The sequence below is a fragment of the Camelina sativa genome, chromosome 19, assembly GCF_030686135.1.
Source record: "Camelina sativa cultivar CO46 ecotype springtype chromosome 19, ASM3068613v1".
Taxonomy (NCBI): Eukaryota; Viridiplantae; Streptophyta; class Magnoliopsida; order Brassicales; family Brassicaceae; genus Camelina; species Camelina sativa.
In genome coordinates this window covers 17,110,470-17,131,170 of record NC_141898.1, presented here as the reverse complement: position 1 = coordinate 17,131,170, position 20,701 = coordinate 17,110,470, and the positions used below count along the sequence as shown (strand labels likewise).

General features: G+C 36.1%; 1 protein-coding gene, 1 long non-coding RNA gene and 2 pseudogenes across 3 annotated transcripts; 1 reads left to right on the top strand and 3 right to left on the bottom strand.

Annotated features, from left to right (window-relative positions):
- Positions 1-784: 784 nt before the first annotated feature.
- LOC109130933 (uncharacterized) lies at positions 785-2,119 on the bottom strand. Of its 2 annotated transcripts, none has more exons than XR_015590450.1 (3): positions 1,474-2,119; positions 1,326-1,410; positions 785-1,249 (listed from the first exon to the last, which is right to left on the bottom strand). It is a non-coding gene; the product is annotated as an uncharacterized LOC109130933 (long non-coding RNA). The 2 variants fall into 2 exon arrangements; XR_002036699.2 differs by having other exon boundaries at positions 1,326-1,397.
- A 932-nt stretch (positions 2,120-3,051) lies between these two features.
- LOC104768094 (large ribosomal subunit protein uL10 pseudogene) lies at positions 3,052-3,435 on the top strand (annotated as a pseudogene).
- A 3,521-nt stretch (positions 3,436-6,956) lies between these two features.
- LOC104766927 (uncharacterized) lies at positions 6,957-8,090 on the bottom strand. The gene has a single exon (XM_087503352.1). The coding sequence runs from the start codon at positions 7,983-7,985 to the stop codon at positions 7,077-7,079; it is 909 nt and encodes a 302-aa protein (XP_087359478.1). The 5' UTR covers positions 7,986-8,090; the 3' UTR covers positions 6,957-7,076.
- Positions 8,091-16,178: 8,088 nt separating this feature from the next.
- On the bottom strand, positions 16,179-18,941 carry LOC147920702 (putative F-box protein At2g16290; annotated as a pseudogene).
- Between the last annotated feature and the right edge of the window lie 1,760 nt (positions 18,942-20,701).

Here is a 20,701-nt window from a genome sequence, read left to right as displayed (position 1 = left end):
GGTGGCCACCGAAGGTGGTCGGAGTTGATGGCCAGAAGGTGGCTAGCGGTAGTGGTCTGAAGGTAGCCGGCAGTGGTGGTCGGAGGTGTGGCCGGCGGTGATGGCCAGCGGTGTGGCCGGCGGTGTTGCCGGCACTGGTGGCCGGCGGTAATAGCAAGAGATGATGGCAAGAGGTGGTGGTGAAAGATAATAATAGAGGGTTAATGTTCTAATTATTATATCAAATATGCACTATATCATCTTTTCATAGTTAGTATAGTTACTCAATTAATTATAATTTTTTTTTGGGTTACAGAATGCAATTCTCCTTTTTTTATTTGGGGATCTTTGTGGTTTTTATTTAGGGATCTCTGTATTTTTTTTTTATTTTTTGTAGAATATTATATTTGTGTAAATAAAGATTTTGTGTATATTCAGTTTGCTTGTGGTCGTATAGTAGTTTGTAATTACTGGGCATTTAATTGTGTCTGTTTTAATTTAGTTGTTTACTTGCGATCCTGTGTATATTCAGTGTGTTTGTATTTTTTGTGGTTTTTTATTTCAAATTTAAATTGACAACTGAGGGTTTTTTAAAAATTAAAAATTGAAGTGACAATCTATTGTTTATTACAGGTCGTGTATTGTTGGTTTTATGAATATTGTATATTATTCTTCCAGCTTGGTTGACAAATTTATCTTTTGTAAATTGAATAAAATTGGGGAAAAAAAAAGATCTTTGTTAACCCAGTTTACGGTGGCAGCCGCTACGTATGGAGATACTGACCTCTCAACATCCACTAAAATATGTTGGAAAACACCTCTGATGTGGTTTGCATGTTAATGACTTGTCTACATATTAGAGATACATCTATTTTTAATTAATTTAGAGTAGGGGAAATCATATAATAAAACTTTGGGGAAACAGTTTAGGTGAGGCTGGGTTTCTCTGCATTCTCATCTCTTTCGCGCTTTGGAGTACTGAAATAATGTCATATGGTTAGGTAGTTCTGTATCCTCCATTTAGTTGTATATCTAGTAGGTGTGTGTCCCCACAAGGAAAACAATACATTGGTATATGTACATATTATAAAAAGTGAAGTGTGAAAATGCAAATATATCGAGTATAGGGATACTTTGGTGTCCCCCATGTTAAGGATACTTTTAGGTTGTATTTTATTCCCTGCCTTTGATGATCTTCATTTACCTTGGTCTTGCATTGCTTGACATCGTTTCTTATCCTTTTGGTTTGGTTCTCCGTTTAGTTGATTATCTGTTTCATAATTAGTGAATCTAATTTTGCTATTTTATTAATTTGAGTATAAGTATATTTTTGTTAGAAAGGATACCTTTTTCTCTTCGTGATGAGTTTTGTGCGTGTTGTGGAAAGCAAATGTGTGTTTTTCTCTCTCCCGCATACGCTGTCCGTCAAAGCTATCTAAACAAATTAATAAAGTCTCCATTAAAAAACAAAGAGTAAAGAGAAGAAGTTCATACCAGATAGACCTTGTCGGTGGTTTTTAGCTGGGACTCTCTTGCTATCTTTCATCTCTTCAGCCTTCGTGAAGCATTTCTTTAAAAAAACTGTGCTCATTATAACTGTTGGCCAAAGCTGTGGACGAACTAAGCATTTGAAGTTTCAATAAAGATATATTCTCGTTTTTTGAAAAAAAAGAAGAAAATAAGAGGAAGAGATCAATGACAACGTAGCTTACTTAGTAACTCAGAGATTTCGTTGGTTTTTTTTTGAGAAGTCGTAAAAATTATGTGGTCTATTAACCATTTACAACTCATTACCAATTGGCTTAAACATGAGATAAAACATTAAAAAATAAAATAGAAGATTCAGAAGTACCATGTGTCAGATAGATAGAGCTTCTTAGAAGGGTGTAAGTCTACTTTATTATATTAGATTATCTAGAAAGAGAAAAGTAGAGTAAAGCAATAGAAAGACCAAGACCATCATACGTGATGAAAGAATAATTAAACTGTTGAATGATTGCAATGAGGATGTTGAAAAACAGGAAAAATCTACGTGTATTAAAACTTATTGAGTTAATTCAACATTTGAATATGCATTTTACCACACAGCAAATGCAAAGGATAAAGTTTTTTTTTTTTGCCAGAAAAGTAGAAAATTTGTGACAAGGAAACATGTGTTATATTTTTATTCGAAGAGTGAGATTTTGAAAAAAAAATTCTTATCTTATTATTTTAAAATCAATTATATGTAATAAATTTTTTTTATATAAAAATAATTTCTATACCAAAATTCATTATTTTTTAAACTCTATACATAGAAATTTAGTTTATTTTATTATGACACAAAAAAACATTATCATTTCTACTATATTTTTCATCAAAGGATATCAATGGTGCTTGAGTTTTCTATAATTTCCTGATTTGGTGCTTGAGTTTGAGGAACCAATGGTCACCGACGTCGCTTGATGGTGATATGGTGATAACGACGGATTAGAAACTCATTCCTGACTCACTATTCTCTTAATTCAATTGATCGAGACTTCAGAAGAAAATCTTAGTGATTTTGGGATCGGCTCGAAAGAAAAGAAAGAGAGAGGAAGAAAACACACACACATTTTTTTTATTTTTTTATTTTTGTTTTGTTAACTTGAGCAACCAATCATACACTAACACATATGCAATCCTTAACAATCCTAAAAGTACTTAGAGGGAGGTATTCAACCTATATTTTAAAGGATTTTAAAGTATTCTTCAAATCCTTTGTTATTCAATTAAAGATTTTTATAAAATCTTTTAAAATAAATCAGAATCTCTTGTTATTAAATCAATAGTTTATAAAACCAACTTTAAATCTCTTGTTATTCAAAATATCATAATTTTTTTTAAAATGCTACTTTAAATGATTCTATGAGACTTTTTTTTGTTTTATAGTTGAAAATTACTCTTCTCATAATCATACCTTTGAGCTAGAATTTTCAAGGATTTCATTAAAAAGAAAACAGTCGTAAAAGATAACTCAAGACGTCAAACTCCCTCTGTACACAGAGTTAAACTGAGTTTGTGTCTCGAAATTTTTATCGTTTTTGAGCGAAAATGGTGAAAGCAACCAAGGCGGAGAAGAAGATCGCGTACGACACCAAGTTGTGTCAGCTGATCGATGAGTACACCCAGATCTTGGTCGTTGCGGCCGACAACGTCGGATCAACTCAGCTCCAGAACATCAGAAAGGGTCTTCGTGGAGACTCTGTGGTGCTTATGGGAAAGAACACTATGATGATACTAAGGAAGCATATACCCAACTTAGCTGCTTCGAGGGGTGTTCTTGTTCTCTATATTAGAGACAACAAACGAGCCTCTCTCAGATTAGGTGAGTTGGTTAAACTCAAGACTGCTCTAGCCATTGGTGTTAAGACCAGAGGAAACGAACTCAACCTATTACTCCAACAGATTCTTCCCAGTGAATCTTTGATCCTGTAAGAGAAAAGAGTTTCTTTTTATCTTGTTTGTATGCGATCCTCTCTCATTGTAGTACTAGTATATACAGATAAATGGCATTAGACAACCAGTTTAGCGATTTCAGCAGTCTCGAATGTATACATCGATTTCAGCAGTCTCGATGTGTTGGAGTTAACAGACACGTCACAGAGACGTTAACAGAACTTAACAGAGCTTCTTTGTTAGACGTTAACTCCATTGTTGTATAGTAATCACTATATATATGTTTGTACAGTGACTTGATTCATTCAATGAGAAAAATCAGATTATTTTACTTCTTCTAATATCTTTGTTTCTTTTTTTTTCCTAACATTCACGTTTGCTTCTCTCTCTTTTGGTTCTTGATCGTTTGCTTCTCTCTCTCTCCCCTTCTACACGACATTTCTTCCTTTTGGTTTTTGCTCATCTTCTTCACTTAGCTTCTTCCTATGTGGTGGTGTCTCATCGGCATCTCTTACAACTTCACAAATAAGCGATTAATTAATAAATATTTTGCTATAGAATTTTTTTCCATTTGTTGTAAATTACTATAAAATCTTATAGAATCTCATAAAATCACATTTCATTTTCTAAAAAAAAAAATAAAAAAAAATCTAAAACACAATCAAATCACCTAAAAATCTCCTAAATCTTTTAAAAACCTAAAATATTAAAATCCTACCAAATCTTTTAAAATATAAGTTGAATACCCCTCTTAGTATTGATGCCAACATTTATAATATATTTTGATTTATTTTTAAGCTTAAGCATCTCTTTAAAATCCTTTAACAACCACAGTTGGACATGGTCTAACACGTCACGGGTTTACTTAGTACATCATAGATGCTTTTTGGTGGGTTTGGCAAGGGCACAGCTCCACGAGACATCAAAGATTCATCATTTGCAACGAACGCGCCCATGTAGCCTGTAAATTCACTAATTAAATGCTTTACTGGTCCTTGTTCTTAAATCAAACATAAGCATACTACCATCCATCGAATCTAGGAACACAATGCAGTTTTCTTTTGCACCCGGAAGCTTTTGTACCGTACAATTGCTAATATGTTTTGATTTTTGTAAAATAATAAAACTTCATTATGCAAATAAGTAACATATACCCACTTATTTACATAAAGAATTTTTATTTGTATTGTTTTAAATGAAATGACAAATACTGCGTTTTTAGGTGGTTTAATGTTGCTATGCAGGTTTTCTTGATTGACAAACTTTTGCGTAATGGAATAAGAAAACGCCATTAGATGTAATACCATTCTGAGCCTAAATCTTTAGATAGACAATAAAATCTATACTAATAAAAAGTAGGAATTATAAGCTCCTAAGGCCGTCCACATGGGATTTTAAACAACCAATAGAAATTTGACATATCACTTATTAACATTTATTAACATTTTATACGATTTCCAGAATTTTCTATATTAAGAATTATTTTAAACAACCTATCATGATTTGACATGTCATTCATTAACATTTTTTAAATTTACAGAATTTCTAGACCGTCCACATAGGATTTTAAACAACCAATAGAAATTTGACATATCATTTATTAACATTTTATACAATTTCCAGAATTTTCTATATTAAGAATTATTTTAAACAACCTATCATGATTTGACATGTCATTCATTAACATTTTTTAAATTTACAGAATTTTTTAGAAAAAGGAAAATTTTGAATTTGTGGAAATAAAAAAACTAAGCACAATATCCCACATCGGCTAGAAATTTTTTAGACAATGGTTCATAACCAGTATAAATAAGATTAATATGCTTCCAACAACGAATGATCATGAAAGCTTGATTTATCAGGCGTCCAAGTTTAAAAGTTTTATTTGGTTTGATCTGGTTTTTTATTTGATCAAATTAAAACTTTAAACAGTTTCAAAAAATATTATAATATTTAAAAATTAGAAAAGTTTAAATATTATAAATATTGAAACTTTTAAAAGTTCTTAGCTTTTAAAAAGTTTTTAAATATTATAAGTTTTAAATTTTAAAAGTTTAAAATATTATAAATATTGAAAATTTTTAAAAGGTTCAAATTTTATATTTCGAAACCTTTTAAAAGTTTAAAATATTATAAATATTGATGCAAAACATAAATTATCTTATTTATCTACATTTGTGCTTTTTATTTCTTATGAGCTGTAAAACATATTTTTGTGTATGATTTTATAGATGAGTTGATATTCTTTCATTAATTTTTTATTTTTGGGTCTAAGGAAGAAGGATTGACATCGCAAGACCTTAATTTGATGTTTGAGTCAAATTTTGAGGTTTAAAGAAGAAAGATGGACGACAAACACACATGTTTTATTAGCTATACATAGGCATGACCAGGGTTACGGTTGTTACGGTTAAGGTTTATTAACCATCGGTTATGGTTAGAAATTTTTGTAACCTTAACTAGAACCGTTTAACAGTTTGTTAAACGGTTACGTTTAAATACGATTACGGTTCAAGCGGTTACTGTTATATACGGTTACAGTTATTTGATAATATGATACGGTTGATATTATTTGATGATATAATATAATTGATATTATTTATTTATAATTAATATGTTCTTATCGTGTACTCATATTTATATATATAATATGATTCATATTTAATAAATAATTATTAGTATATTTTATTATGTTTTAAAAATATTATAAACCAAGTAAGGATTTTGGTTTAAGAAGTTTCTAAACGCGTGGATCTAAAATCAAATAAGTATATGGATAAAATTGTCAATAATTGGGTGCATGTGTTGACTATGCTGGCAATCATGAATTTCACAAATTTTATGAGAAAAGAAATGATTTTGTTTTTGGAGTTTGATGGGTTAAAAAAATTGTGTGGTAGTCTAAAAAAAGGTTTTTCAGTGGAAGAATGTGAAGAAGTTGACAAGAAAGAAGAAGAAAAGAGTATAACGAAGAACCAAACGGTTAAAGTTACGATGACACTTAACACAAAATTTGACAATGAAAATGACAAGAAAGAATATGAAGAATAAGAAAACATTGAATAAAAAACACGAAAACATAAGTGGTAGCAATCAATTAAATATGAACACGAGTTAAATTCATGATTATAAAATTGTTTCGTTTTTCTGGTGGTCAAAGAAAATGGTTTAGGATATGTGAGGTCATCAGTTTGATTTGTCTCGCCTGGACGTCAAGTTAAATTTATGATTTTTTTTTATCAGATTTTATTTTATAACACAACTGATTTTTATATTTAAAAAAATTGTGTATCTGAAATTTAATTTTTTTCCTTAGTACTAATTTTAATTTTTTTTATGAGATATAATCAATCATATATAATTTTTATCAAAATATATATGCGTGGATTTCAAAACCTAGACTATATAAGAATAAAAATATAAATAAATGTCAACTGCAATTTTTTCTTGTATCTATTTGTCGAAACGATGAACAAATAACCGGAACTTTTTTCAAATGAATATGAATATTGGAACTTTTTCTAAAAAAAAATTAAGTATGATTCATACATAATAACAAATTAAGGAAAAACATGATTTACTTTCTTTTCATATGACTTGGTACATAAGTTACTAGCCCTAGCTCAATTAGTTCAAGCCAAGAATAGATTTTGTATGAATATATTCAATTTTATTTAAATTTAAAATCCACCGCCAACTCCACCACCGGCACCACCACCACCGCCAAATCCTCCACCAGCTCCTCCGCCAGCTCCCCCACCAAATCCTCCACCAGAACCTCCACCAAATCCTCCACCAGAACCTCCTCCTGCACCACCTCCGAATCCTCCACCTGCACCACCGCCAGCTCCTCCACCGAATCCTCCTCCGGCACCTCCGCCTAATCCCCCACCAGAACCGCCACCTGCGCCCCCTCCAAAACCTCCACCATGTCCTCCTCCAAGACCACCACCCCCACCAGCACCACCTCCGAATCCTCCACCCGCACCTCCTCCGGCGCCACCACCAATACCTCCACCGTGGCCTCCTCCGAGTCCGCCACCAGCACCTCCTCCGGCACCACCACCAATACCTCCACCATGGCCTCCTCCCAGTCCTCCACCCGCACCTCCTCCTAGACCGCCACCAGAACCTCCTCCGGCACCACCACCAATACCTCCACCATGACCTCCTCCGAGTCCTCCACCCGCACCTCCTCCTAGACCGCCACCAGAACCTCCTCCGGCACTACCACCAATACCTCCACCATGGCCTTCCCCGAGTCCTCCACCAGCGCCTCCTCCTGCACCACCTCCTAGACCACCACCGGCACCTCCTCCTGCACCACCTCCTAGACCACCACCGTGGCCTCCACCAATGCCACCTCCTAAACCGCCACCATGGCCTCCACCTATACCACCACCAAAGCCTCCGCCGGCACCTCCACCGCCACCAATTCCTCCGCCAAAACCTTTCCCACCACCAAAGCCACCGCCAAGTCCACCACCACCACCTCCTAACGTCTCCTTTTCAAATCTCCTACACTCCACAACCCCAATTACTAACACGACAAGCATCAACCCCACTAACCCAAACGATACTTTCCCCATATCTTTTAATAAGTGTTGTAGTATCGTTACTCGATCAGTATACAATTGTTTTAGCTCACTTGACCTAGCCAGTAACACTATATATAGTAAGGAGAGAGAGAGAGAGATCGAGACAGAGATAGCATTTATGAGATATAGTTGAGAGACCTTCAAGTTCTTCTTCATACCGCGTTTCTCCGCATGTTCTCATGTCCCAAATCTCTCATGTTCGATTTTTCAAAGAAGCAATTAATGAGCGACACCAAGTGCCTCTTACTGGTCATCCTTTATTTAATTCCATGTTCACCTAGTTTACGTACTGAATGTTGGATATACAGCTTATAGGTTATACAGCACACTCTCTCCTATTGTTCGTATAATTCAATTGAATTGATGAAACAATGACTTTTATAAATTAAGAACCTTCAGAGAAAATTCGAAACAAATAATAGTTCGAAAAAAACTACCGAGGAGAGACAATGGAGAAGGTGAGGATGTTAAATAGTTTTAGAATATCCTACTTTCTTATACCTTTAGAGCTTCTCAACTACTTTGGATTTGGTAGCCACATTGAATGCAAAATCCCCACTATCATTTTCATTATCCTCCGCTATTAAGTCGTAACTACGACTCCGAGTATTCCAGCCTTTATGCGGCTATGCCACTATTTGACTTATTCAGTTATTTGTATGAGAAGGAAACAAAAAATAATCTTAAGAGATAGTAATGGACTTAATGGTAACATACATTTGAATATTAAAATTTTATGTAATAAAGTAAGGTTAACTTTTTCAAATTCTAAGAAGTTGTCACGTGACACTTTTTTATTACAACTAAAACATGTGTTATTTTCTTTATAATATTTTAGTATATTTTTTTCAATTGATTGTATATGATATATAATATATTATTTATTGCAACATGTGTCATTTTTTAAAAATATTTTAGTGTATTTTTTTTAGTTGACTTTATATGACATACATTATCTTATTTATATTTTTTTATTAAAGACAAAATCTAATTTGATATTATAAGATATTTAATTTATTTTAAATTTGTGTAGCATATTGTCCGGAATAAGGATTTTCTTTTCTATTTCTTTACTTTAATAGAAATAATTAACGTGATATGATTATTAGATTATTTTGCAATTTGATTCTAATTAAATCAAACTAAAGTATATTTTAATATATATGATAAGATATATTTATAATTTGTTTTGCTTGGAACTCATATCATATATTATTAGTTATAGTAACTATTTATATTTGAAAAATAATAAATGTATTTATTTATGAACCTCCTCACATATTTTATTAAATTTCATATTCTATCACATATTTTGTTACTCTCATATTAATTTGATTAGATTAATATGATATTAAAATTCCTATCATATATGAGAGTTGATTGCATATTAATTCTTTAAAATGTAACAACTGATTGCATATTAGTTATTTAAAATAATGATATTTTGTTTTCTTTAATAATAATAAATTTAGGTTCTCTTTTGACAAACTCTAAGAAGTTGCCATGTGACACTCTCTTATTACAACATGTGTCATTTTCTTTGTAATATTTTAGTATATTTTTTTCATATGACATACATTATATTATTTATTGCGATATGTGTCATTTTTTCTTTAATATTTTAGTGTATTATTTTCAATTGACTTTATACGACATACATTATATTAACTCTTTTATTACAACATGTGTCATTTTCTTTATAATATTTTAGTATATTTTTTCAATTGATTTTATAAGACATACAATATATTATTTATTACGACATGTATCATTTTTTTTAATATTGTAGTGTGTTTTTTTAATTGATTTTATATGACATACATTATCTTATTTATATTTTTATTCAAGACAGAATCTAATTTGATATTATACCTTATAAGATGTTCAATTTATTTTTAATTTGTGTAGCATATTGTCCAAAATAAGGATTTTCTCTTTTATTTCTTTACTTTAATAGAAATATTTAACATGATATGGTTATTACATTATTTTGAAATATGATTCTAATTAAAACAAACTAAAGTATATTTAAATATATATGATAAGATATATTAATATTTTTTTTGCTTGGAACTCATATCATATATTATTAGTTATAGTAACTATTTATATTTGAAAACTAATAAGTGTTTATTTGTGAACCTTCTCACATATTTTATTAAATTTTATATTCTATCACATAATTTGTAACTCTCATATTAATTTAGTTAGGGTTCTCTCCTTAAATGGTGCCAAACCGGAGAAGTTAGAACTAATCCGAACAATAACCGATCAGTGGCTTCGATCAATGTCCTTCCTTAGAGTCTGAAATGACCTGACCCGTTTTTTTTATAATAATAAATACAATATATATAATTAAGCATCCCATACTACTTAATTAACCAAGCCAATCCACAATTCATCATTAAACCAGCATTAACCATTAAGCACAGCGGAAACATACCAATAATACAAAACCAATACACATCAATACAATAACACTCCTAACCATCCTATCCAACAACCTAGCACAACTCTATCCAAGGTTCTAACATAAACAATATAACCAACAACACACAAATGAGACCCTAGATCCTCCTCCTCCTCATCGCCATGATTCCACATCACATACCTGCACACCACAAACAACAATTGAGATGCGTAAGTATATCACAAATACTTAGTGAGGCAATCCTCCCATCTACTGGGCTATATACACAAGCAACTGAGATTCAAATGTTTAACAAACAACAAACAAAACACAACAAACCAGGAAATCACGAATCAAACAAGTTGGTGTCGACCGACACCAGGTAGGTGTCGATCGACACTGGCCCAAACATGGTGTCGATCGACACTGGCCCAAACATGGTGTCGATCGACACTGGCCCAAACATGGTGTCGACCGACACCGACCCACTTTGTGGTGATTGTTTTATGGTTCCTATAGGTTCCTGAAACTTTTTGGTGAGTTTGGAACGGATTGGAGATGATTGGAAACGGAGATTCGACGATCGACACACAACAAATCAAGCAAACAAAGGTTTCTCAGACTTAGATAAGCCATGATAATGTATTCACCTCTTTTGCAGGAAGATTCTGACTCAACAACGACGAATCCAACCCTTAGAAGCCTTCTCCTTTGTTCCTAGCACCAGATCTCCACTCCTCAGCAACATATCTCACCACACAAGCCAAGAATCTCTCCAAAAGCCTCCAAACTCTCAAGAACACCCTTCTTTTCTCTTTTCTCTTAGAACGGCCAAGACAACCTCTTTTCACGACCTAGGTCGAGTTTTCCCTTATATACATGGTTTAGACAACCCAATTAAATCAAACCAAACCAGAAACGACAATTAAAAACAACCTGGTCGAACCAAACATTGATGGTGTCGATCGACACTCCCCTTGGTGTCAATCGACACCCCTTCCCAATAACCAGAAATTGGTTCGCGGGTGTTACAATTCTCCTCCTCTAACAAAAGATTCGTCCTCGAATCTGCAACACACCGCCACTAGACCGCAAAACTCATCCAACCACCGCCGCAACAGTTCGCACCATCCAACCATCTGGTCTACCGCAACCATGACACCACTGGTCCACACAATCCTGACCCCACCGGTCAATCCAAACCATACTCTCCCAATCATCACCACTCTGGTCCCCCGACCAGCATACACCTGATCCTCCTGGTCAACACATAGAAAACCCCGAGATTGAACCCCCATCAACCCCGAGATCCACATCCGATCTCAACCGTAACCCTGAGATTGAACCCCCATAAATCTCATAAATCCACATTCGGTTACCATGCTTATCCCCACGTCCTTGACACTTTTGCCACCAACTCATCTGCTCTTAGGGTGCAACCTTCAAGCCATATCGATCACACTCTCAGACCCCCCGTCTTCGAGCCATACCGTCTCACCCTCGGATCGTCACCCTCGAGATCTTGGTACCAGGAGAACCCCCATCTCCTCTGCCACCCTCAGGACTGCAATCCTTCGAGCTATCGGTATCTAGGGAACCCCCATCCCCTTAGGAGAACCCCCATCTCCTCATGAGTTGTTCAGGACCCCCCCTCCCTCTAGCAAACAGTCATAACGTCTATAAGCATTTCTCCAACCAGAACCACCCCGTGATCCGCGTAGAACATCTCGATGTCCTACTAATACCACATTCTCTCCCAGAATATCATCACCACCATGGCCACCCCCAGGCCTCACTCTATACATCCCAAACACTTTGGGGTTTACAAACACCCTCTTCAAAAATAGACAAGTTCTAACTACTCACAGAACTTTCTATTTGTTTGCAAACACACTTTCCATAAATAGGCAAGCTTTAACTATCCATAATACTTCCTATTTTTAGAGCCCACATATTCCATTAACACAGTGACAACCCCAATCAAAACAAAACTCCTTGAGAACTGATCATCTCATCTGCAACTACTCTGCAGGTCAACCTCTAAGCATTCCCGCCACTCCGGCATTTCACATCCCCTTTCCAAAAATAGACAAGTCCTAACTATTCATAAAACTTTCCCTTTTTAGAAACTTTCTATTTATGGCAACTTTCCATTTATAGAACTCCCGAGTGATTTCCTTTTCCACAAAATCCACAAATTCCAAAAACCAAATAACTCCATTTTATTAAACCCTCAAGTGAAATAAACGTTTACGAAATCCAAACGAAAATACATAGCTGAAATAAAAAGAAACAGAAGCCAACTAAACTCCGGGTTGAGCACCCGGTCCTCCCTTCGGTTGTCCTGCACCCTCCATCTTCTGCCTCCACTTAGGACAAAAAGGCCTGATGTGACCCTCCTCCCCACAATGGTAACACGATCGACGATATTCCTGTGGATCACATTTCTTGGGACAGTCTGCCAACCTATGGTTCCTGCTTCCACATCCGAAGCACACTCGCCCACCTTGCTGCATACCTGACGTGTCTTCCCTCTTCCTCTTATGCCTTTGCTCCGACTTGTTAGCCTTGCTCAGATTGTTCTGCTCCAAAGTCTCCTCTGTCTGAACCGCTGGACTAACCACCACTACCTATGACCCCAAGTCATCCTCTATCTCTGCTGCAGTCTCCACCAGCTCCGCCCTCGTAACATAACTCCTCCCTCTGCAGTGGACCCTCAAATCCTCACGAAGCGCCCTCATGAACCTCCTGATCTGAGCCACCTCGGACTCCATCGCTCGACCCCCATAAGACAGAAGTCGACTGAACTCTAAGTCCAGCTCCCGCACTGACCGACTCCCCTAAGATAGCTGAAAAAACTGCACCTCCAATTGGGCTAACGCCTCTCTCGGGAAATACTTGCGGTTGAACTCCTCCACAAAGTCAGTCCAAGTCATCTCCCTCTGCACTCTCCTAGCAGCCACTGATCTCCACCACACCTGAGCATCACCAATAAAGTGGTGGACCCCAATGTCCACCCAAAACTCCTTAGGACATCTCAGAGTCTGGAAGTTACGTTCCACACTCGTCCTCCACGCATCTGCAACAGTAGGATCTGTACCACCCGAAAACCGCGCAGTATCCAGGTTATGCATCTCCTTCAGCATAGACAAATAATGAGCATGAGCTCTCACATCAGCAGCCACTAGCTGCTGCTCCTCCGCCACCACTGGTGGCACTACCATAGCCTGAGCCGGACCCACTCCCGGTATCCGCTCCAGCAGCTGTGTTAACAAGCCTGCTAGGGCCACACCTCCTACAGGGGCTCCACCTGCTGGGATTCCCACACCCGGAACCCTAGCACCACCGGCCACTCGAGCACCGACACCGCCCACACCGACCCCCTCGGCGCCTACGGTCATATCAGTACCACCACCGGCCACACTCATGGACCCCTCCTGGAAGTCCTGCGACTCGCCGACACCCTCAGCTGTCACAGTCTGCTCAACATACTCACTCACTGCTGGGACTCTGCCCCTACCACGACCACGACCGCGTCCCCGACCACGTCCGCATCCCCAACCATGTCCGCGTCCACGACCATTAACAGCTCTACCCTTAACCATCTGCACTACCCATAAAAGAAAGCTAAGCATATAATTCAAAACCGCATACAAACACACATCTTACCGTGGAATCTCATTGAAGGCTCGAAGAGGATGATACTAGGACTCCATACCACATGCAAATTGACTAACTATTCATAATCAATTCTATCACACAACATCATAAATCGAGCGACATGAAAATAATTCACCCAATTAAATTCCTAACTGCTCTAACCATCCACTTAACCATCCTGGAACCGTAAAGGCTCTGATACCAAACTGAAACGACTTGACACGTTTTTTTTTTATAATAATAAATACAATATATATATATATATATATATATATATATAATTAATCATCCCATACTACTTAATTAACCAAGTCAATCCACAACTCATCATTAAACCAGCATTAACCATTAAGCACAGCAGAAACATACCAATAATACAAAACCAATACACATCAATACAATAACACTCCTAACCATCCTATCCACCAACCTAGCACAACTCTATCCAAGGTTCCAACATAAACAATATAACCAACAACACACAAACGAGACCCTAGATCATCCTCCTCCTCATCGCCATGATTCCACATCACATACCTGCACACCACAAACAACAATTGAGATGCGTAAGTATTATCACAAATACTTAGTGAGGCAATCCTCCCATATACTGGGCTATACACACAAGCAACTGAGATTCCAATGTTTAACAAACAACAAACAAAACACAACAAACCAGGAAATCACGAATCAAACAAGTTGGTGTCGACCGACACCAGGTAGGTGTCGATCGACACTGGCCCAAACATGGTTTCGATCGACACCGACCCCGCAAACACGTTCAACTCGAAGCCGATCGTCGAATCTCCGTTTCCCATCATCTCCAATCCGTCCCAAACTCACCCAAAAGATTCAGCAACCTATAAGAACCATAACACAACCACCACAAACAAGAACAACACCACAACACACAACAAATCAAGCAAACAAAGGATTCTCAGACTTAGATAAGCCATGGTCATGCATTCACCTCTTTTGCAGGAAGATTCTGACTCAACAACGACGAATCCAACCCTTAGTAGCCTTCTCCTTTGTTCCTAGCACCATATCTCCACTCCTCAGCAACAGATCTCACCACACAAGCCAAGAATCTCTCCAAAAGCCTCCAAACACCCAAGAACACCCTTCTTTTCTCTTTTCTCTTAGAACGGCCAAAACAACATCTTTTCACAACCTAGGTCGAGTTTTCCCTTAAATACATGGTTTAGACAACCCAATTAAATCAAACCAAACCAGAAACGATAATTAAAAACAACCTGGTCGAGCCAAACATTAATGGTATCGATCGACACTCCCCTTGGTGTCGATCGACACCCCTTCCCAATAACCAGAAATTGGTTCGCGGGTGTTACAGAGTCGATCGATGCTCGAACCTGAAATCTGATTCATGAATATTACGATAACTGCTTAATAAAATTATATTGCATTGAGAAAATTCTTTTACTAAATGTGAAAGTAGATACTTTAACAGTTTCCATAAATATGAGGACAAATTTTTTAGAAATAATAATCAATATTAAATGATTAAGAAATTTAAAGTTTTTTAAAAATATCAAGAATTACATTCCACTAAACACATAGCCTACACATTGTGTGGGAAACTCATTGTGTGAGCAACTACATAGTATCATAATATTTTAAGAGGCATCTCACTTTCTAGTAATACTATAAGTTAACGTTTATGGTACCTTTTAAAAAATTATCAACGTTGAATTTATATTTAACAAGAATGAGTATATCTTTTATATTTATACCTTTAACAATTTCATCGTTGAATTTATATTTAACATGAACGAGAATATCTTTTATTAATTGGTGATATATATTTTATCGAAAAAGTTCAGAAAAGACTTCTGTAACACATATTTTAATTATCAATGTCAAAAAAAAAACAAAAAAAACAAAAAATAGATAGGCAAAAATTATAATTGAAAAACAATTTTTTTACTAATGAATCGGTATTCAAAATCATTCCATTCTGCGTTGAAAATGCAAACTGAGTCAAAATTCATCAAAACCAGCTAAACCAAATTATTTGAACCAAACTTTAATCTGACACTCAATGATGTCACAAAGATTACAGCTGTCTAAATATTTTCTTCCCACTTACACATTTAGTAAGACCACTCAGGATCAATAAAAACATAGATGCTTGTTGTTGGGTCTGGCATGGTCATAACTCCACATGATACTAGAGATTCAAGATTTTCACCGAATGCGCCCGTTAAGCCTCTGCATTCACTAAAAACATAGATGCTTGTTGTTTGGTTCTTAAGTCAAACAAAAGGATTGACTCCTTCTCATTAATAATACCATTTCTCTCATCAATGAAAACAATGCAATTATCCTTCATCCAGCCTTAAAACTCTAAACCATGTATACATATGTTCAAGATGAGACTCTGCTAGTGGGAACAATGCGTACAGATCTTCTTCATGAGACTAACCTGGTGTGAACCGTTGCACTAGCAACAAATCTTCTCCCGACTTCACTAGAGCCTCTTTCGTAGACTTATGATTCGACCTTATGACCGAGGAGATCTCGGAAACTTCCATAAAGGGTTCGATTACAAAGACATTTCCATATCCACTTGTATCAACCACATAAAACTTTTCTTTGAATGGAAAACATATATCTCGACATTTTTTAGGAGAGACCGAAATTTCTGTCCATAGAATTCCAAAATATGTACTTTAGCAAGATTATCACAAAAATAGTTAGACAATGACATGAGAAATCAAACTCATGCATTAACTAAATTACATATATAGTAGAATTTTCTATGCTGACATTGAACACATTAATGTATCATGACGTTCGATGAATCAAATATCACCAACTTTGAGTAATCTCTCTGTTGGCCCTTACAATGAACACATTAATGTATTAAGTGGTACGAACATTTTATAAGTTTAAGAATTAAATTAGTCACAAACACAATAAAAGAAAAACAACAAAACATTAAAAAAAAAGCTCATGCAACCGATGTAATAATAGAGATCAAAACTAACCTGGTACTGATGACACAAAGGGACAATTTGAGTGGTAAGGGAGTTAAACAACATTAGAGTTCTTTTGGGTGTGAGACCACCATAGCTTACTAATGGCGATGACAGCAACATTGGTTTCCCGGACTTTCTTTCATTTATCTCTGCCAATAAATAATCATCACCAAACGGAGTCTTGAATCTCACGAGATAAATTGGGAACTTTTTTAGTGTACAATACTCATCATCGCTACCAAACCGAGGTTTTCCCCTGTAGTTGTAGCGATAGTGGACAAACATGGGAATATGACTTTTGATGCCTAAGCAGCGGGAATCACGCGGGGAAGGAACAACGGTTCGCCAAGGGCTGCAGACAGATCGGAAAAGGACAATCTCGAAATACGTCACAAAACGACCAACAATTAGTAGTATGTCTCTTGGAAGCAGCAACCAATCTGCCATGGTTAGATTCGATAAGAAGGAGCAATACTTAGGGGGTCAGGTAAATTTTATATTTCTCCTTTTAAGAAAATATTATAAAACAAAAGCTGGAGTAGAAATTTTATATAAATTAAAGAAAGATAGTTTATGAAGTAAAATTAAGAAACATGTCATGGTAAATTTTATTTTTCCTTTGAACAATATATCATAAAACCAAAACTAGAGTAGAATTTCACATTTATAACTGAAATAGAAATATAATAAAATATGTCAAAACCAAAACTAGAGTAGGATTTTATATTAAATTAAAGAAAGATGTTTTACTATATAATGTGAAGGAAGATGAAGAAAAATAACAATTTTATTTCTCCTTTTTGCAAAATATAAATGTTTCAAACTTATAACCCAACTGGAAATATAATATTAAAACATATAGAAATGAAAAATAGTGTAAAATTTTATATGAAATATATAAACATATTCTACTATATAAAAGTTAAGGAGTTATAGGTCATTTTTTATACTATGCTTTATTTTCTATAAAATTCAAATCGTGTTTTAGAACACACACATGTATATATATATATAGATATGATTTTTTGCTCATTGTTTAGTTCTATGCTTTACTTTACCTGGAACCTGAAAGAGAGATTTGTGGAGAAGACTAAACCCTTAACTCTTTCTTTTGATTTCTTTTATGCAATCTGTGTAATCTTATTCATGATGTTTGATTCATTCACTATGTCTGAGTAGTTTTCTTGTTAGGTTTAGGGTTTTTAAAAGAATTCATGAATTCTTAGGTTATCGGATTGTTAGGATTGAATCAATATAGCTCTTCATCTAGATAGTGCTTATTAATTTTTTCTAGAGTAGCAAATCTGATCTTAGGTTAATTGGTAGACACGAAAGTGTTATTGATTTCATGAAATAATCTTATGAACAAAATACCTATTTGCAAATAAATTTGGTTTAGTGGTTTTGTGAGCTTATCAAACATGATCACTAATGCTTGTCTGAATTGTTGAATTTAGCAAAGAAACTTGGATTTCTAGATTTAAACATTAATAATTTCTGCAGCAAAAGCTGGTTAATTTTATTGTTGTGATTTTAAGTTTCTATAATGGTTCTTAATAAATCATGACAATTATTTTATGAGGAATTCAGAATTTCCTAACAATTTTTCTAGGCCTACCTTTTCTTTTATTGAATACACGCTTGTTTTATTTTGCTTTCTTGTTTTTAATACAATCTTTATGGTTTAGCTTAATTAGATACTTGATAATCTATTGCATGATCTTGAGTCTATGTAGAATTCGGCCCCTATATAATAAAATTGTGATTCCTGTGACATCCTAATTTCAGAAAATATAGTGGTGCATGCGAAGTGGTTTAATAAAATTGATTTGACCACATATGTACCATAGTGCACTTATCTTTTCGATCAACCATTCCGAGAGACTCTACAGTTAATTGTGCTTATGCTGGGATAGTTTTAGGATGGGTTACAATATGAGAAGTGATTGTCAGAAGTGTTCGAGTGCGAACAAAACAGCGAGAAGATCATGTGGTGATTTGTCGCTGTAGGGTTGGTAAACAATTCTTTTAAACATTTATGACGTAGCAAACTAACTATCGTATACGGATGGGTCCATCAGTAATGAGTGGAGGTAGGACCCACTAAAAAGGTAGGCTCATGAGATAGGAGTGTACATAAGACCAATTTAGAGGTGGCGATCAGGGTGTTTGTGACACCCCGATTTCAGAGACTTGCAGAGAGGTTAAAAAAATTTATTTGACCACAGTCAAGGGTCCTGAGAGAACTTCAGAGTTAAGAGTGCTTGAGCTGGAGTAGTTTCAGGATGGGTGACCTTCCGGGAAGTGATTGTCGGAACTGTACGACTGAGGACAAAACACAGGGCAAGATCATGTGGTGATTTGTAGGGATGGTAGCAAGTCTTTAAAGCCTCCCGGACGAAGCAAACCGACCGTCGGATATGGATGGGTTCACAGGCCTAGTGAGAATATGTGAGGCCCATTAAGAAAGGTGGACCCATAGACTGGGATTGGACATGAGGCCCACTAAGAGGTGGCGGTCGGAGCGTTACAAGTGGTATCAGAGCCGAACCCAGACGAGTGTGGAGTCGAGTGGGTCCACACTGTCGGCGGTGACGGTCTTGGTGCGTAACGAGGACGTTGCGATCCGTTAGTGGTTTTAGAGACTTGCGGAGAAGTCGAGTGAGGACAAAACACAAGGAAAGATTATGTGGTGATTTGTAGGGAAGGTAACAAGTCTTTAAAACCTCCCGGACGTAGAAAATCGACCGTCGGATATGGATGGGCTCACGGGCCTAGTGAGAGGACGTGAGGTCCATTAAGTAAGGTGGACCCATGGAATGGGATTGGACATGGAGACCACTAAGAGGTGGTGGTCGAGCCGTTACAACATTACAATCTATTAATTTAAGAGCGTAGTTTTAGAGTTAATTTGAGCATATCAATTTCTTTGGGTGCTTTATAGATGGATCCTCACATAATAAAGAGAAAAGAAGCAGACATGGGTGGATTGTATATATCGGTGACAAGATAATGCACCTTGGGCTAAAAGGGTCCCGTAGAAGCCTTTCTCCATTTCATGTTGAGTTGGATTGTAACATCCGCGAACCGGAATCCCGGTTTGGGATGTGCATCGATCGATGCTGGAGGAGCATCGGTCGATGCTGACTCTTTTTCCTGCGTTTTGACTTAAGTTAAACACTGCGTTTTGGGCAAAAGGGAAAGGAAAACCCTTAGGTCGTTCATTTTGTCTCATTAGACGACTTTGCCGTTTTTGAGAGAAAAGAGGGGAGAAAAAGTGTTCTCGAGAGTTCTTGGTGATTCCTAGTGTTTGGAGGCGTTTCCTGTAGAGATCTGTAGCTGGGACCGTTGTAGGAGCTTCGTAGGAGCGTGTTCTTGATTGTTTAAGGTTCAGAAACTTCTTGGCAAAGGTAAGTGCATGACCATGGCTTTTCTAAGATGGAGAATACTATGATCTTTTTGTTTCTGTGTTGTTAGGCTTGCTAGTATGTTATTTGAGGTGTTAGGAAGCTTTCTTGTGGCTTAAGATCGATTCTTGTGGTTGTAGGAACGAAGGTCCGGCGAGAAGCTTTGGGGAAAAACAATGCTCGACATGAGCATCGGTCGATGCACTATGTGCATCGGTCGATGCTAGT

Bases quoted from the DNA above. Each gene is read 5' to 3' on its own strand.
- LOC104766927 (XM_087503352.1), bottom strand. From the start codon at position 7,985: ATGGGGAAAGTATCGTTTGGGTTAGTGGGGTTGATGCTTGTCGTGTTA.